A 15,662-nucleotide genomic window follows, 5' to 3' on the forward strand; every position below is an offset into this window, starting at 1 on the left:
GGTAAAGCCATGCCAGACGACGTGGTGCAGCCCCATGGGAACTGAAGCAAAGTCAAGACCTCCAGCTTTAGCCCAAAGATGAAAAAGATATTGGTAATGATTCTCTGTGTACGGTATCTTGAGTCTGTTATACAACTGGTTTAAGGGAATGTACTATTCCATTGTTACTTCATAGGAAACCAATTTCTGAGTTCCAGCTACAAAGAACAGCTAAATATTGCAAGGGCATGATATTCAGTTTAGAACATTGATATCTCTCTTGATTTGAACTAATAAAGCTGTGGTACCAACAACCACATTAAGGAAGTGTCACATTGTAAAGCCTTTGGAATAAGTTGTAAAACAGTAAATAAACTGAATTGCATATGGTCGTGTGAATCTGACACATTTTCTTCCCTTCCCCAAGTGGCCACATCACTGGACACCACCAATAGGGTTGGGTCATTTGCATATACTTCTACCATGTATCCTATGTTATAATCTCCAGGGACCTTTAGATAAGGAGAACATGATGGTGGAGTTGAGGACAGAAGAAATAGATGAAGGCATCTCCAGGAACAGGTCCTTCTCTGAGGACAGAGACTATGCCTCGCTCATTTTTATAGATGGAGTGACCAGGCACATTGTAGGTCCCTGACAATAACACTGATAGGTGTGCCCAAGGGTTGGTTCTCATACCACATAGTCTTCCAACCAGTGTACACTCCTAGAGACGAAGATGAAGCAAACAGAAGTATATTCAGAACCTGGGACCTGGATGGTCAATTTGTGGAACCAATCTTCTCCCAATAAATCTTACAGGTTAAGTCTGATGAGGTGCCAAAATGTTCGTATGTGACTTACATGGAAATCTGTCCCAGAGTTGTTTGAAAGAACAGGACAGGTGTGGGAAAGCATGGGGTGCCTTGCAGAAGGGCTCTTTGGGGGATAACATGGACAGTATGGCAGTACACACAGATGGGCCCACCAGTGTTGCCTCTAAGTTACCCTGTGGTGAAAACGTCCTCTATTTTTAACTCCCTGTGGTAACCAAGTACCTCTCAGGATGCTGTAAGTAGATGGTACAAAGTGATAGCAATGCATTTTTTTCAGATGAGCTGCAAAAAGGCAAACAAAGGTACTGTTTTTAAGATTGGTCTGAATGAGGTCTATGACTTCTCCTAACCCCTACTTCAGGATTCGGTGTAGATCCTCCAGGTAAACACCTTTGACCCATATCGCCACCCAAGCTGGACTATGTGACTCTCCTGTGTGTTCCAGTATCACCTGTGTTTCACTTTCATAGCCCATTTCAGGGCATAACGCATGAAGTTTGCAACAGTCTCAATCTCTCCGAGGAGACCACATGTTCCTCAGAGCAGTGCCCACTGTCTATCTCCATGGAATAGTTAATATAGAGCCTGATACGTAGGCACTCAAGTATTTCTGAATGCTTTGTGTCTGTTCAGTGGTCGGCAAACTCATTAGTCAACAGTACAACGATTGAAATTTCTTTTGAGAGCCAAATTTTTAAAACTTAAACTATATAGGTAGGTACAGTGTTATTAATCAGGGTACTCCTAAGGCAGTAATGGTGAACCTATGATTTTTGGTTGATTTTTCTTTGTTAGATGGCATTTAAATATATAAAATAAATATCAAAAATATAAATCTTTGTTTTACTATGGTTGCAAATATCAAAAAATTTCTATATGTGACAGGGCACCAGAGTTAAGTTAGGGTTTTTCAAAATGCTGACACGCCGAGCTCAAAAGGTTCGCCATCACTGTCCTAAGGCTTAGGAAGAGCCACACTCAAGGGACCAAAGAGCCGCATGTGGCTCTCGAGCTGCAGTTTGCCGACCACAGGGGTGAACAGATTTCGCCCTGTGGTCGCTGGTCCCACCATTCCAAGCCCAACAGAACACAACTGAGGTGGAAAGGCTGAGAAAGGGATGCACTGGCTAGAGTAACTGAAAAATAGGGAAGACTTGAGTCCAGTTGACCCAACTTCCCTGCTTTCATGGGAACCGGGAAGGCATTCCACTGCTCTAACACCCCACCAGGAATTCCAACAACCTGATTCATTCCCCTATAAATTCCTATAAGAGATTAGTGTGTTACTATGAGTTGAATCTCATTGCCTTTCGGACACGTGTGAAAGTAGGAGTTTGAAGCATCGTGGGCGAACTAACTCAAGGCACTTAAACGGCTACCCTGGGGAAGATGGGCCCTAGGAGGTGGGGAAGATGCTGATGCCAGTATATGGAAGAGGAAGCACAGAAAGAGAAAGGCGGTGCCATTGCACACTTCCCTACTGTGGTCCTTCCTGGAGTCTTCCCTTTATCCTGGAGGCTAGATGAAAAGCCAAGCATACATTTGGAAATCGAGTCCAAAATGTAAGGTAACTCCCAACAACTACCCCAGTTTGAGAACCACTGACATGCTGCTTCCAGATTGTAAGAGAACATGTTTAACATAAATGGCATACCATCGGAATAAAGAAAATTCCTGGCAGGAGAATTTTCTGCTGCATGCTGAGCTAGGATGCTCAGGGTAAGTGCAAGGCATGGCTGCATTAACTGGCCGTAGGGTTTTCAGAAAGAACATTCCAATCGGGGCCAATTGTGTCGCTGAGATAAACTTTCAAAGGCCAGGTCTAGGAGCAGTTACTGGAGAGAGCTGGGGAAGGAGCCTGTCTCCGTTACTCTTTGTACTAGTAAAGGATGCGGGAATCCGACCCCCAGGGTAATAGTGAGTTCCAGGGACCCTGAGTGATGACAGCAGCAACTGAAGCTGGAGAGGGAGGGACACTTGTCCCTGAGCAAGATGTGGCTCCTCCTTGGCTCATCAAAGAACGGACGCCCTCCCCTAGCTTCAGGCACCAGCCCAGACTGCAGAGCTGCCTCAGCTGCACACAGTCAAAACCAGAAGTTCCCAGGAGGACTGTGCTTAGCCAACAGGACGACGGTGAATTTTGGGATGTGGGTACTTGACCCCGTATAGTCATCCCTAAATCCTTATAATTTTTCTGAATCAGTTGTTCTGGGCATAATCATAATCATGGGGTGATGGCGATAAGATCTAAGCAAGTTAAGTACATGATTTTTTACTGTTATTACAGGATACCCAATTACTCCTCCCCACCCCCCAAAAAAACTCAACCCATCGTGCCAGGGTTTATGAACACAGGCTTTTGTGAGCAGCAAGGCCCAACATACTTTTTACACTGTTGAATGAAAAATGAAAACAAATGTGGATGATATGCTAGCATTTATGTTAAAAAAACAAACAAAACCCACATTTGCTTAAGATTCATAATTAAACCTTATGTACCTTTGCAATTTGGAACACATGCATGTATTATTCAGAAATAAAAAATAAATGCATTTGAAAAATAAATAATGAGCTTTTATTATCTTCAACAACAGACAAGAGTGGAGCCCGAAGCCTGGGAACTGAGCAGCCTCGCTGTGGAGGTGGCAGCCTGAGGAGTGTCCTCAGAGGCTCTAGTCCGGCCACCCTGACTTCCTCGGAATCGCAGGCCACAGTGACCAGCAGGAGGGGGGCTGGGAGGGCCCGTCCTGCCGATGTCAGTGCCGTCCAGAGCTGGCACCTGAGGAGACACAGTCTCTCTCGGGGGTCACAGCTTCACTGGAAGGTAGGTGAGACGTCACTCGTGTGTGTGACCCCAGATGTGCTCCTTGGTGTCCCCTCTCTGACTCCAGGCCCCCTGTTCGCGGCCACAGTGTGTGATTCTGAGACGAGAACGCGGACAAGCCGAGCGGCTGTCAGTCCGAGTCCGAGCTCTCACTTGACTTGGAAGACTTATGCTTTCGCTTCTTCTTCCTTTTCTTTTCTTTCTTCTTTTTCTTATGCTTTTCTTTCTTCTTCCTTTTCTTGTGTCTCTCCTTACATTCCGAGGAGCTGGAGCTGCTGCCGTCATCATCTGAGGTGGAATCCTCCAGCAATTGCTTTAACTGCTGTATCCTAAACAGAGAAGACTGGTTAAAGAACCAGAAACCATAACAACATCGTCGAAGAATGTTTTTAAATATAAGATTAGCAGTGAAGATAAAAAAAAAAGTCACAGATAATCACCTCATTCAATGCAGTACTTATTTTTTATTTTTGCAGGTTGCCCATTCCTGTCCACATCCATGCCTATTTTACAGGACTATTTACATCCATGCCTATCTACCTGTGTACAATCGTTCTGTATCCTTTTCATTGTCCTAAATATTTCCACGTTTCCTTTTTACATTTTTATTATTATTTTTTGATAGTATGTTTATTAAAGCTGGGGACAGTGAAACAAGGATGGGACTAGGATGGGAGTAACAGGAGAGCTTAAGCGGGGCTGCTTCGCTCACTAGGAAGTCAGAAAAGGGCACTTGGGGACCTTTTCATCAGGGGGTTAGCCAGGGATGCGCTGTCACTCCCCACTGCTCCCCTGGTTGCAAGTCTCATGGGGTCCCTTAGAGTTTAGGAGATAATATTCACTTGAAAAGGAGATTTGAGTGCACATGCCCCAAGGAGGTGTGCCTGCATATTTTTATATGTTTCTATAGTCCCTCCTATTGTAACTTCTAACAGATACAGCCTTTCCTAAATCATCCCCCCACTGCTCAAGTTCATACTAGGTAATCTACCCCCTCAGCAATTATAACTCAAGACCACAAATCTGAAAAAATAAAAACCTCCTGTTTTTTCACTGTCCTTATTCATGTTGAACAATAGCTCAGATCCCTTAAGACATTGGAGAAGATAAACTAAATCATATGAAAGAGAACCAATCAAACAGAACCACACACCACGAAGAGGGCTGCCAACATTAACCATCCCTGCGTCAGCGGGCTGGGCCACGCCCACTGCATTAAGCTAACCCAAGTGGAGCAGGCTGGCCGGCTCATTCCTGGACACCGGCCTTTTCAGTGAGTGCCCCTGACCTCCAAGTGCTGCGCAGTGAAAGCACCACATTCGTTACACTGCTCCTCTAATGGGAATAATTGTTTCCAACGTAATACCATTTAAAACTTCAAGAGGGTCTTGTTATCATCAGGACAACCTCACCTTATATCCTTTTCATGTCTCTTATTCTCTCGGATGATGTCATACATGGGATCCTCATGTGCCTTGAGGGTTAGAGAAAGTTAAGCTTGGGTAAGACTTCATGAACCATTAATTAAATAAATATTAAATCTCTCTGTTACTAAAACCAGTTATTTTTTTCCAGTTTGGTAATTTTTTAGCATGTTCTAATTCTTCCTGAGGGTCACCATCACTGACTGCTAACTCACTGATGCTGTGAAAAGGATTTTCCAATTAGAAAAACACAGGATTGAAAATAAAATAATTTCTTAAAAAGAAAAAAGACGCCGAAACCGGTTTGGCTCAGTGGATAGAGCGTCGGCCTGCGGACTGAAGGGTCCCAGGTCCAATTCCGGTCAAGGGCATGTACCTGGGTTGCGGGCATATCCCCAGTGGGAGATGTGCAGGAGGCAGCTGATCGATGTTTCTCTCTCATCGATGTTTCTAACTCTCTATCTCTCTCCCTTCCTCTCTGTAAAAAATCAATAAAATACATTAAAAAAGAAAAAAAGAAAAGAAAAAAGATTTAAAAATATAGGATTGAAAAAATATATATAGCATATAATTTAAGTATCTTTTATAAGTAAATAAACTCTGGCAGAATCACAAACTACTATACAAGGTAGAAATATTGAGGTAATTCTCTTTGGTCTATGTGTATAGATGACTAAGAGATAGGTTTTTTTAAAAAGTGAATTATAATAGATGATATATAAGAATGAAGCATTTATAGATACACAAAAATATATGTACCCTAAACCAAGTCTGGAAGTATACAGAAGTACAGATAATTTAAAATGACTTGAATTACTTGAAAATAAGAATAAGTATGAGAAATATTATGGTATGTGAATTACCTCAATTAAAAAAAAGAAGAAATATTTATTGTAGAAATTTTGGGGTTATAAAAAAAAAAATTAAAAAAAACTATTACCTCACTACCTAAGGGGTAATTACTACTAACATTAGTCTCTTTCCTTCAATCATTATTCATAATTTATGAAAAACTATAATCATTTTATATACACAACTCTACTGCTTTCACTTCCTGTCTTGAACATTTTCCTTGACATTACACATTCTTCTAAAATATAATTACTAACATCTAAATAATTTTCGTTACAGTATTTTATGTTGATATGTTGGATTATTAGGTTGTTTCCTACTTTTCTTTAGTTTTTTCAATCATATAATTATAAAGTTATCCTGATACATACATAAACAGCTATGTATATAGTGATGTTCTCTTATGTCCTTAAGGTAAACTCTTAGAAGTGGGTTTTCTGAGTAAAAAAAAAAAAAAAAAAAGAATATGTTTAAAGTTTATCACCACTTTATGTTCTATAGTATCTATAAAAGTATACACTCTGCCCTGAACAAGTAGCTCAGTTGGTTAGAGGAACAACAAATCGATGTTTCTCTCTTCCCGTTCCTCTCTCTCTTTCAAATCAATTTTAAAAAATTGACATTCTACCTAGAAGAGGAATGATTGATCAAAAACGTATTTAAGATTATTATAAAATTAAAACACATTTAAAAAAATATTTTTATTGATTTTAGAGAAAGAGGAAGGGAGAGAGAAATATTAATAGACTGCCTCCTGTATGCTTCCTACTGGGGATTGAGCCCATAACCTGGGCATGTGCCCTAATCGGGAATTGAACAGGTGACCTCTTGGTGCATGGACCGACACTAAACTGAGCTACACTGGCTGGGCTAAAACACAACATTTTAAATGTCTAAAACACTTTGGCCCTGGCCAGTGTGGCTCAGTTGGTTGGAGCATCATCCTGTGCACCAAAGGGTCGTGGGTCTGATCCCAGTCAGGGCATGTAAGGGAGGCAACCAATTGATGTTTTTCTCTCTCTCCCTCTCTTTCTAGAATCAATAAAAAAACACATCCTCGGGTGAAGATTAATAAAAAAAAAAAAAAGACTGAATAAATAACAATGTCTACTTCATAAAAAGAAGCACTATTCCCAACATATAAGCAAGTGCCACTTTAATAAGAAGTTAGTTTTTTGTTAATAAACTAATCTCTCACACAAATGTAACTTAACAGAGATATAGTTAACATCAGATACTTCGGCCGAAATGCTTCAGGGAATGTATTTCATATGAACTCCAGTTCACCGATTGCTGGACATGCACTATTTCTAATAAATGCAAATTCACATGGTGGGGTTCTACTTACTACTCTGAACTGTTCTAACTTTTGGTTGCCTTTGATAAAGAAAGGGCATTCTTTGTCGCCCGTTCGGTGACCGTACCGTTTACAGCGCCAACCTACAAACAAAGAGAGGGGATATATTTCTGTAAGATAACACAGTTTCATTTAATGAAGATAATCACTAGATCACATTAAGGTTTTTCTTCATTAGACTCCAATCGAAAAGCATATGCAATCAGTGAATGAACCATTAAGAGTCTAGAAAATTGGCAACACGTGAGTGAGATTGCTGGCCATGCATAGCAGTAGGCCCACTCCCGAAATACTGACACACACTTGAATTTCAAAAGACTTACTGGTGATTTGTAGACATAGTAAAGTTTAAAAACCACTGTTCTAGGTAACACTACAACCAATAAAAAAGAATGAAGGTATGTATAGTTTACATGTCCGGAACAAGTTCAAGTTTTGTGGGAGCTGGAGGCAGTGCGCGCTTTAGGGAAAAAAACAAACATCTTGCCTTGGCAAATTTTACAAAATCGCATGACCATATCAACATATCGATGGGATCCCTGCAGGCCCTTGAAAGGCACCATTGAGGTTCCCTGAAGCTTAAACTTCAATTACTTCTTGGTAGAACTGGCTCTGGTCCCAACCCAAACACACGTACTTTCCAAGTCAATGCAAATATCTATAAAATGGTAAGTGAAATGCAACTCACAACCTCATCAAACAGAGTACATAGTAATTTTCAAACTTAAAAAACTTCAAAAAATACTCTAGGCCCTGGCAGGATAGCTCAGTTGGTCAGAGCACCATCCTAAGACACTAAGGTTGCAGATTCAGTCCCTGCTCAGAGCACACACAAGAAGCAACCAATGAATGCATAAATAAGTGGAACAATAAAATCAATGTTTCTTTCTCTCTCTCTCAAATCAATTAAAAAGAAAAAAAGTTGTAGACTTCTGGGTTCCTATGTCAGACCGAACACATTCATCTGCTTTCATTCCCTTCCTAAAAAGTCATCTAAATGACAATGAAGAAAATTCTTTTCAGTAGTGAGAACCCGGGAAGTATGTCAAGAATGGCCAAGTGACAACCTCTATAAATTTGTTCTTCCATAAAAGCACTGACAGGAGTTGCAAATCTGCCCAAATCAACTTCTGTGCAACCCTGGGAAGGAACCAAAGGCCTGCCACGACCTGAGGAGCATTAATTCAACAAAAAGCAGTGGACCTCGGCTAAGAAGAGCAGGATTTCTGGCATTTTAACGGGACCCTCTCGCCCCTTCTGTAAGTCCTGAAAGCAAGCAGCCTACAACGCCAGCGGCTGTGAAAAGCAGCAGCCTTGCACCCACTGAAGCGGGAGCCTGGGATCTTGAAACCCTTATAGAGCGCTACCCTCAGTTGAAAATCCACATGTATCTTCTGACTCCCCCGAAACTTAAAATTGCCTACTGTTGCCCTAGCTCAGGGGTCCTCAAACTTTGTAAACAGGGGCCAGTTCACTGTCCCTCAGACCGTTGGAGGGCCGGACTATAGTTTAAAAAAAAACTATGAACAAATTCCTATGCACACTGCACATATCTTATTTTGAAGTAAAAAAACAAAACGGGAACAAATACAATATTTGTATTTGCATGTGGCCCACAGGCCGTAGTCTGAGGACCCTTGCCCTAGCTGGTTTGGCTCAGTGGACAGAGCATCGGCCTGCGGACTGAAGGGTCCCAGGTTTGATTCAGATCAAGGGCACATGCCCGGGTTTTGGGCTTGATCCCCAGTAGGGGGCATGCAGGAGGCAGCCAATCAATGATTCCCTCTCATCATTGATGTTTCTTTCTCTCTCCCTTCCTCTCTTAAACCAATAAAAATATATTTTTAAAAAATAGCCTACTGTTCACTGGAAGCCTTACTGATAACACATATTTTGTATGCTATATGTATTATGTACTGAATTCTTACAATAAAAAGAATTGGTGACTAGAGAAAAGAAAACATTAAGAAAATCATAAGAGAAAATACATTTATAATACTTACTGGAAAAAAAAAATCTGTGTATAAGTGGACCCACGTAGTTCAAACCTATAATACGGTTCCACATACTACTCTGAACTGTTCTAAATTTTTTTTGTTTTGTTAGTCCTCATCTGAGGATATTTTTCCATTGACTTTTAGAGAGAGTGGAAGAGAGAGGGAAAGACAGAGAGAAATATCGATGTGAGAGAAACACACCGATTGGTTGCCTCCTGCACCTGCCCCGACCAGGGCAGGAGCCTGCAACCAAGGTACATTCCCTTGACTGGAATCGAACCCAGGACCCTTTGGTCTGCAGGCCCACGCTCTATCCACTGAGCCAGACTGGCTCGGGCTGAACTGTTACGGCCAAAGGTGATCCTGAGTGGGGGAAGTGAAAGGATTGAGAAAAGACAGACGACAGAATGAAAGCTGGGTCTCGGTGGGACGCTGCTCCCTGATGAGGAGACAGCGCCAGCGCCCACAAGCCGTGTCTTTATTTTATAGCAGATGCCACGGGGCAAAGCAGGGGCGTGATCACGTTGTTTACAGCATTCTCGTGAGTTCCAACCTCACTCAACTACATGCACCTGGGGCCATGTGATCGGACCATAGGTTCAAGCTCACAACCACAGCTGTTGGCTATGATTGTGCTGGGAGGGCCCTGCCCTCCAGCTGGGACTTGCACGTGGCAGTGAGAGGACCCTGTCCTTTCATTAGTCTGAGGCTTGAACCTGTCCAAACACTGTAGCCGCGCCCCACACTGAACTTTTCTAAATTTTTAAAAAACTGTGGTAAAAATACAGGCAGACCTAGGAGATATTATGGGTTCGGCTCCAGACCACAACAATAAAGTGAGTCGTAATGTTTTTGCTAGTGGAGCATCTTGCCTTCAGTCAGTAAATAACATTTGTGAAACGCAATAAAGCAAGCGCAATAAAATGAGGTTGGCCCATATACATAACATTTACCATCACACTCTCCCGCTCCATGACTTTTCCTGTGTAACACTGAAACTCTATATTCTCATTAAACAACTCCCCATTCCCTTGTGAACCGTGGTGTCACCTGCATGTGCTCGGGAGTACCGGTCGCGCTTGCACACTCACACTGCATAACTTTGACCTCCTTCCCCAGGGGCATCCAAAGCCCTTTGGTTGGCGCGTGAGCCAGGAATTCCCTGGCATGCTCATTGCCTGGCACGTCTGGTATACAGTCTTCCGGCTTAGTCTCATCCTCCTAAAAAGGGAAACAGCGAGTCAACAGTATGGCCAGAAAGCGCCGGATCTTCTCCACCTGCCTCAGAGCACAGCGTGGCCTGGCTTTCTCAGGGGGGAGCTCCCAAGGTCATCATGAGTCACCTCTCAAGAACCAGGGACACCACTGAGACCGGACAGAAAAAGTGGAAGTGAATGTGCCGGAAGAACTACATCACAAAAACGAAGTGGCTGTTCTTGGAGCGGATAGAATTCTGTCCTTCATACAGGAGTGATCTGCAAGCTCGAAATTCTAATGTATATCAGATTCCAAGATCAAGAAAAAGGTTTCAGCCCTGGCCGGTTTGGCTCAGTGGATAGAGCGTTAGCCTGCAGACTGAAAGGTCCCAGGTTCGATTCCGATCAAGGGCATGTACCTTGGTTGCGGGCACATCCCCAGTGGGGGTTGTGCAGGAGGCAGCTGATCGATGTTTCTCTCTCATCGATGTTTCTAGCTCTCTATCCCTCGCCCTTCCTCTCTGTAAGAAAATCAATAAAATATATTTAAAAAAAAAAAAAGAAAAAGGTTTCACTTCGCCCTGGCTGGGTAGCTCAGTTGTTAGGGTGTGGTCCTGATATGCCAAGATTACAGGTTCGATCCGCAGTCAGGGCACATACCAGAATCAACCATGGATATCTCAATAAGTGGAACGACAAATCGATGTTTCTCTTCCCCCACCTCTAAAATCAATAATTTTTTTTTTAAATGGGAAAACTCTTTGTGGAATGACACAGCATAAGAATTAAACAAGGCCACCCGGAATAATAAAATGGCATGTTGCTTGTTAACCTTGCGAGCCACTGCCATGTTTTCTAGTCACACGCGTGCTCTATCTCTGCTATGCATTTCACTACTGAATAGCTACAGTTATACTTAAGGAGCTTCCTCCACCCCCGTTTCCATGAATATTACATTTATAATAAAAAAATTTAAATTCTTTTTTATTTCTATTTTTAAAATTTTTTATTTTTGTAGATGCCCCCCGTTTCCCTCCATTTAAATATATATATACTTTTTTTTATTTTTATTTTATTTTTTTTCTAATTTCAGAGGGGAAAGGAAAAGGAGAGAGAGAGATAGAAACACCAATGATGAGAGAAAATCATTGATCGGCTGCCTCCTGCATGCCCCACACTGGGGATCAAGTCCGAAAGCCAGGCATGTGCCCTGACTGGGAATCGAACCGTGACCTCCTGGTTCATAGGCTGATGCTCAATCACGGAGCCATGCCGGCCTGGCTTACATCTTTTTTAAAAATTGAAAGTTTAAATCTTTAAACAGAAAAGGTTGCTTTGGCTTTTCACCACTCCTCTAAGCCTCGCTCCCCCAGAGAAACAGACACTGGCCAGGGGGTGGAGGAGGGGCTCCTGCCGGGGACTCAGGCTCGGGGAGCCTCAGGTCTCCTCAGAGTCTCCCATTCTCTGAGCTGATGACAGTCGAGAAACCAGTGCCAGATGAGAGTCAGCACCAGGGCAGCAGAGATGGAGGGAGAGAGAAGGGGCGATGGCTGAGGGACTCGCGTGGGCCTGCCTGGGGTTCTTAGGGAACAGACACCCGGCTGAGTAAATTGCCACAAAGGCACAGGCTTGTGACAAAGCCCGAAGTGTCTGACTGGCACCTGCAGGAAGAAACAGGGTGATCACAAAGGGAGTCTGTGCACTGAGTGACTTATGCCGACAAGAAGAGCCACAAGGACAAACTTCACACTGACCTTGATAAGCCCAGGAGGAGGTTTTTCATAACTAGAAAGAAAAAAGAAAACAAACCCATCATCAACCACGTTAACAGGAACATAACGAGCAAAAAGCAACTGCAGGCTAAACTAAAAAGGGTGTTTTTAATAAAAAACCTAGAAGTACGTTATGTCTAAAACAGTTAATAGAACATGCCCGGCACTCGAGATCACATATAAGCAAACAGATGCTCTCCCACATCCCGCTCAGATGCAGAACTCAAATTCACTGACACTGTAACTCACTTGCCCCCTTAGCACAATGCTTTTCTTTTTGGAAGAAGGGAAAGCAAGAGATTACAGGGAAAATGTGAGTTCATTATGGTTCCAAACTGTCATTATCGTTGTCAGGTTGTCCACCCAGCATCGCTACACCTACTCAATGAGGAAGAGGCTCAGGGAGGGGGCTGAGTGACCTGCTCTGAGCGGCTGGGGTCAGCACAGGGGAGAGCAAAGCTGGCGGGAAGGGCCTGCGGGAGGGAAGGAGGGAAGGTGACCTGTCCCAGAGGCTCCCCCTTCCATGTCCCTGAACGTCCCAATTCAAGATCCTCCCACCGCCTCTGCCAGAGTGAGCCCAAGCCGCTGCCTCCGGTCCCTCAGCTCTCTGCCCACCCTCTCTGCCCGCAAGGACCCCACTGGATTCCGGGTGCAGGACCCCTGCATGATGCCTGGACCACAGGCAGCTCGATGGTACATGCCAAATGCCAGAGCTTTTCTAGTGCACAGAGGAGGAGCTGCCCCACGAATATTACATGGCGAAGAACTGGGCGTGAATGGACTGAGCCGCTGAGGTGTGGTACAGTGCTTCCCAAAGCAAATGCTTAAACTATTTTCTAACACAAAGTGGTGGCAGGTCCTAGCCGCAACTTACTTAGCAACAGCACTGGAACCTGCACAAATTGGGACAATGATACAGTTCACCTGCAACCATTCATGAGAAACACGAATGGTACGCCTTATGCATAGAGACCGAAGGGAGTCTGTAGTACAGACTACAAATCCGACAATAATACACCCTTTCAGCCACAGGAGTTGCACAAACAACAACATATGGCCAATCGAACTGAAATCCAAACTCCTGAAAAATATGTAACTGTTGTTGCCAAAGTGAAAGGAAGTGTGATGGAACCACACATTGGGAATCTGCGACTGGCCGTGGCATTGCCTCAAAAGTCCATTTCACCACTGTTTTCACAGTTTAAAGGACGGTAGTTGATGGTGTTTCCTACGGCTAAACAATCCGTGATTTTAACATATTAAAAAAGAAAAATTCTCCAAGTTTAAAGTCACATTTAACTCCGAAACAGACCAGATTTGGAAATGGGACTATGTTAATGTATGGTTGGCTTCTGACAGTCAAGAATCTACATGTCTTTGCAGTTAATTCATATATATATATATATATATATATGTGTGTGTGTGTGTGTGTATATATATATATATATATATATATATATATATATATTTTATTGATTTTCCACAGAGAGGAAGAGAGAGAGAGAGAGAGTTAGAAACATCGATGAGAGAGAAACATCGATCAGCTGCCTCCTGCACATCCCCCACTGGGGAAGTGCCCACAACCCAGGTACATGCCCTTGACCGGAATCGAACCCGGGACCTCTCAGTCCGCAGGCCGACGCTCTATCCACTGAGCCAAACCGGTTTCGGCTGTTAATTCTTAATATTAAAAAAAAAATTGGGGTAATGTCGGGATAAGGACACATTTGTAATAACTTAATCAATAAAAAATTAAATAAAAGTAAATAAAAAGCGAAAAAAAAAGTTGGTGGAGGCCCATCCTTTTGTACCATCTGAGAAGCCAGCTGTGAATCCATTCAGGCTGTAATAACTTGCTCTGTGTAGTCAGAAGACTGATCTTCCCAATGGTGTATGGGGCGAGGAACCTTTGATTGGGCAGACACAGAGCACCACACCGAGGGCCCGAGGGCCAGGACGGTGGGTGCCAGCCCAGCAAGGCCCTGTCCTGCAGCCACTGTCCTCCTGAGGCGACATTCCGCTCCAGGGCCACACTGAGAACATAGCAAACATGTCATGCAGAGCAGGCCAGGCTCCAGCAAAGCCGTGCGCTTTGTGTCAAAGCTCCCAGGAGGGTCATTATAGAGCTTCGTGGCCCTTTGAAGGCTTTCCCTTACATGACTGGCTGAGCGCCCTGAAACAGAACAATTTATTAACTAACTCCGCGAACACCAACGTTTAAGAATTAAAGCTAATCCCAGAACGGCAGGATGACAGGAACGAGCTGGCAGGTCATCAATCCACCCTCCCACCCGATGGTTCTCCTTTCCCACCCGCCCTCCTCCCAGCGGCTCCCTGGACCCTCCTCCGTGCGGCCAGGCTCGCCGGCAAGGATGTGAGCCTCCCGTCCTAGCTCCTCCTCTGGGTGGCCCCCAACCCCAATCCTGGTAGAATCCTCAGGCCCAGAGGGCGGGTCTGCACTCTCCTCCACTGACAGCCCCTCCCCGTCCGCAGGGACAAGCCCCTCGCCCCAAGTTTACTCTCTTCCCACTAGCGCTGCAGGGCTAGGAACCGGAGGAAAAGATGTGCCCAGGTTCACAGTGGCCTCTGACCCGAACACCGCGAAAGGGCAGACAGCAGCGCGCGCTTCCCGCGTATTCATTCATTCATTCATTCATTCATCCCCGGATCCAGATGCGCGCCAGGAGCCCCGGCCAAACTCCGACGGCGCGGCGCGCGGCCGACCGGGGCTCCCGCGCGGGGCAGCGCCCCCTTCCCTCCCCCCGCCCCCCCGCGGGAGCGCCGGAGCCTGGGGGCGGGGCCGCGCGCCCTCCCAGCGGGGCGGCCCCGGGGCGCCGGGCACCGACCCCGCTCCCGCCCGGGACCCGTCACGGCAGCCGGGCCGCCTGCCCGCTCGCGGGTCTCCGAGGACCCCGCCTCCCGCGCCCACGCGGCGCCCCGTCCCCGCAGGAGCCGGGGCGGCGGGGACTCACAAGGACTCCAGGTGCTTGAGCTGCTGCAGCTGCTGCGCGTCGTGTCGCCGCCGCTTCTGCTCCCGGCGGCGCTGCAGCTCCTGCTCCGGCGGCTCCCGCGGCCGCCGCGCGCCCCCGGCCCCCGGGTCGCCGCGCCCCGGCCGGGACGACATCGCGGCCCGCGCGGCTCAGGCGGCGGCGAAGACGGCACTTCCTCCGCGCCCCGCCCGCCCGGCCCCGCAGCGCCCCCTCCCGCCGCCGCCCCGAGGCCGCCGCTGAGCCCGGTGTCTCCGCCGAGGCCGCCGGTCCCCGCCTCCCCGCGGCGCGGCCCTGGGTCCTCGCTCGGAGCGCCGCAGCCTGGCCGGTTGGTGCCGGAGGTCGGAGCGCGCCCCCTGACGGCGTCCGAGGGCTGAGGTGCTGGCGGTTGGGAGCCCTTCCCTGCCCCGCCCTCCCAACCTCTATGTGCGATCCCTG

General features: G+C 45.7%; 1 protein-coding gene across 3 annotated transcripts; it reads right to left on the reverse strand.

The window, feature by feature from the left end:
- Positions 1-3,367: 3,367 nt before the first annotated feature.
- Positions 3,368-15,456, reverse strand: LOC132211172 (retinitis pigmentosa 9 protein). Of its 3 annotated transcripts, none has more exons than XM_059655827.1 (6): positions 15,210-15,450; positions 12,220-12,250; positions 10,361-10,490; positions 7,264-7,355; positions 5,052-5,113; positions 3,368-3,968 (listed from the first exon to the last, which is right to left on the reverse strand). In XM_059655827.1, the coding sequence occupies exons 1-6, from the start codon at positions 15,359-15,361 to the stop codon at positions 3,770-3,772; spliced, it is 666 nt and encodes a 221-aa protein (XP_059511810.1). In that variant the 5' UTR covers positions 15,362-15,450; the 3' UTR covers positions 3,368-3,769. The 3 variants fall into 3 exon arrangements, with proteins under 3 accessions (XP_059511810.1, XP_059511812.1, XP_059511811.1); XM_059655829.1 differs by having other exon boundaries at positions 3,829-3,982; positions 15,210-15,454; XM_059655828.1 differs by lacking the exon at positions 3,368-3,968 and adding an exon at positions 3,989-4,936 and having other exon boundaries at positions 15,210-15,456.
- Positions 15,457-15,662: the final 206 nt, after the last annotated feature.

The sequence above is a fragment of the Myotis daubentonii genome, chromosome 10 (genome assembly GCF_963259705.1).
Source record: "Myotis daubentonii chromosome 10, mMyoDau2.1, whole genome shotgun sequence".
Classification (NCBI taxonomy): Eukaryota; Metazoa; Chordata; class Mammalia; order Chiroptera; family Vespertilionidae; genus Myotis; species Myotis daubentonii.

What these genes read in the sequence shown, in the direction of transcription:
- LOC132211172 (XM_059655827.1), bottom strand. Translation starts at nt 15,361, where the DNA reads ATGTCGTCCCGGCCGGGGCGCGGCGACCCGGGGGCCGGGGGCGCGCGG. An exon ending in CTCAAGCACCTGGAGTCCTT is followed by an intron (nt 12,251 to 15,209) that starts GTGAGTCCCCGC and finishes TTTTCTTTCTAG; the next exon opens with TTATGAAAAACCTCCTCCTG. An exon ending in AGACATGAAAAGGATATAAG is followed by an intron (nt 3,969 to 5,051) that starts GTGAGGTTGTCC and finishes TTCTCTGTTTAG; the next exon opens with GATACAGCAGTTAAAGCAAT.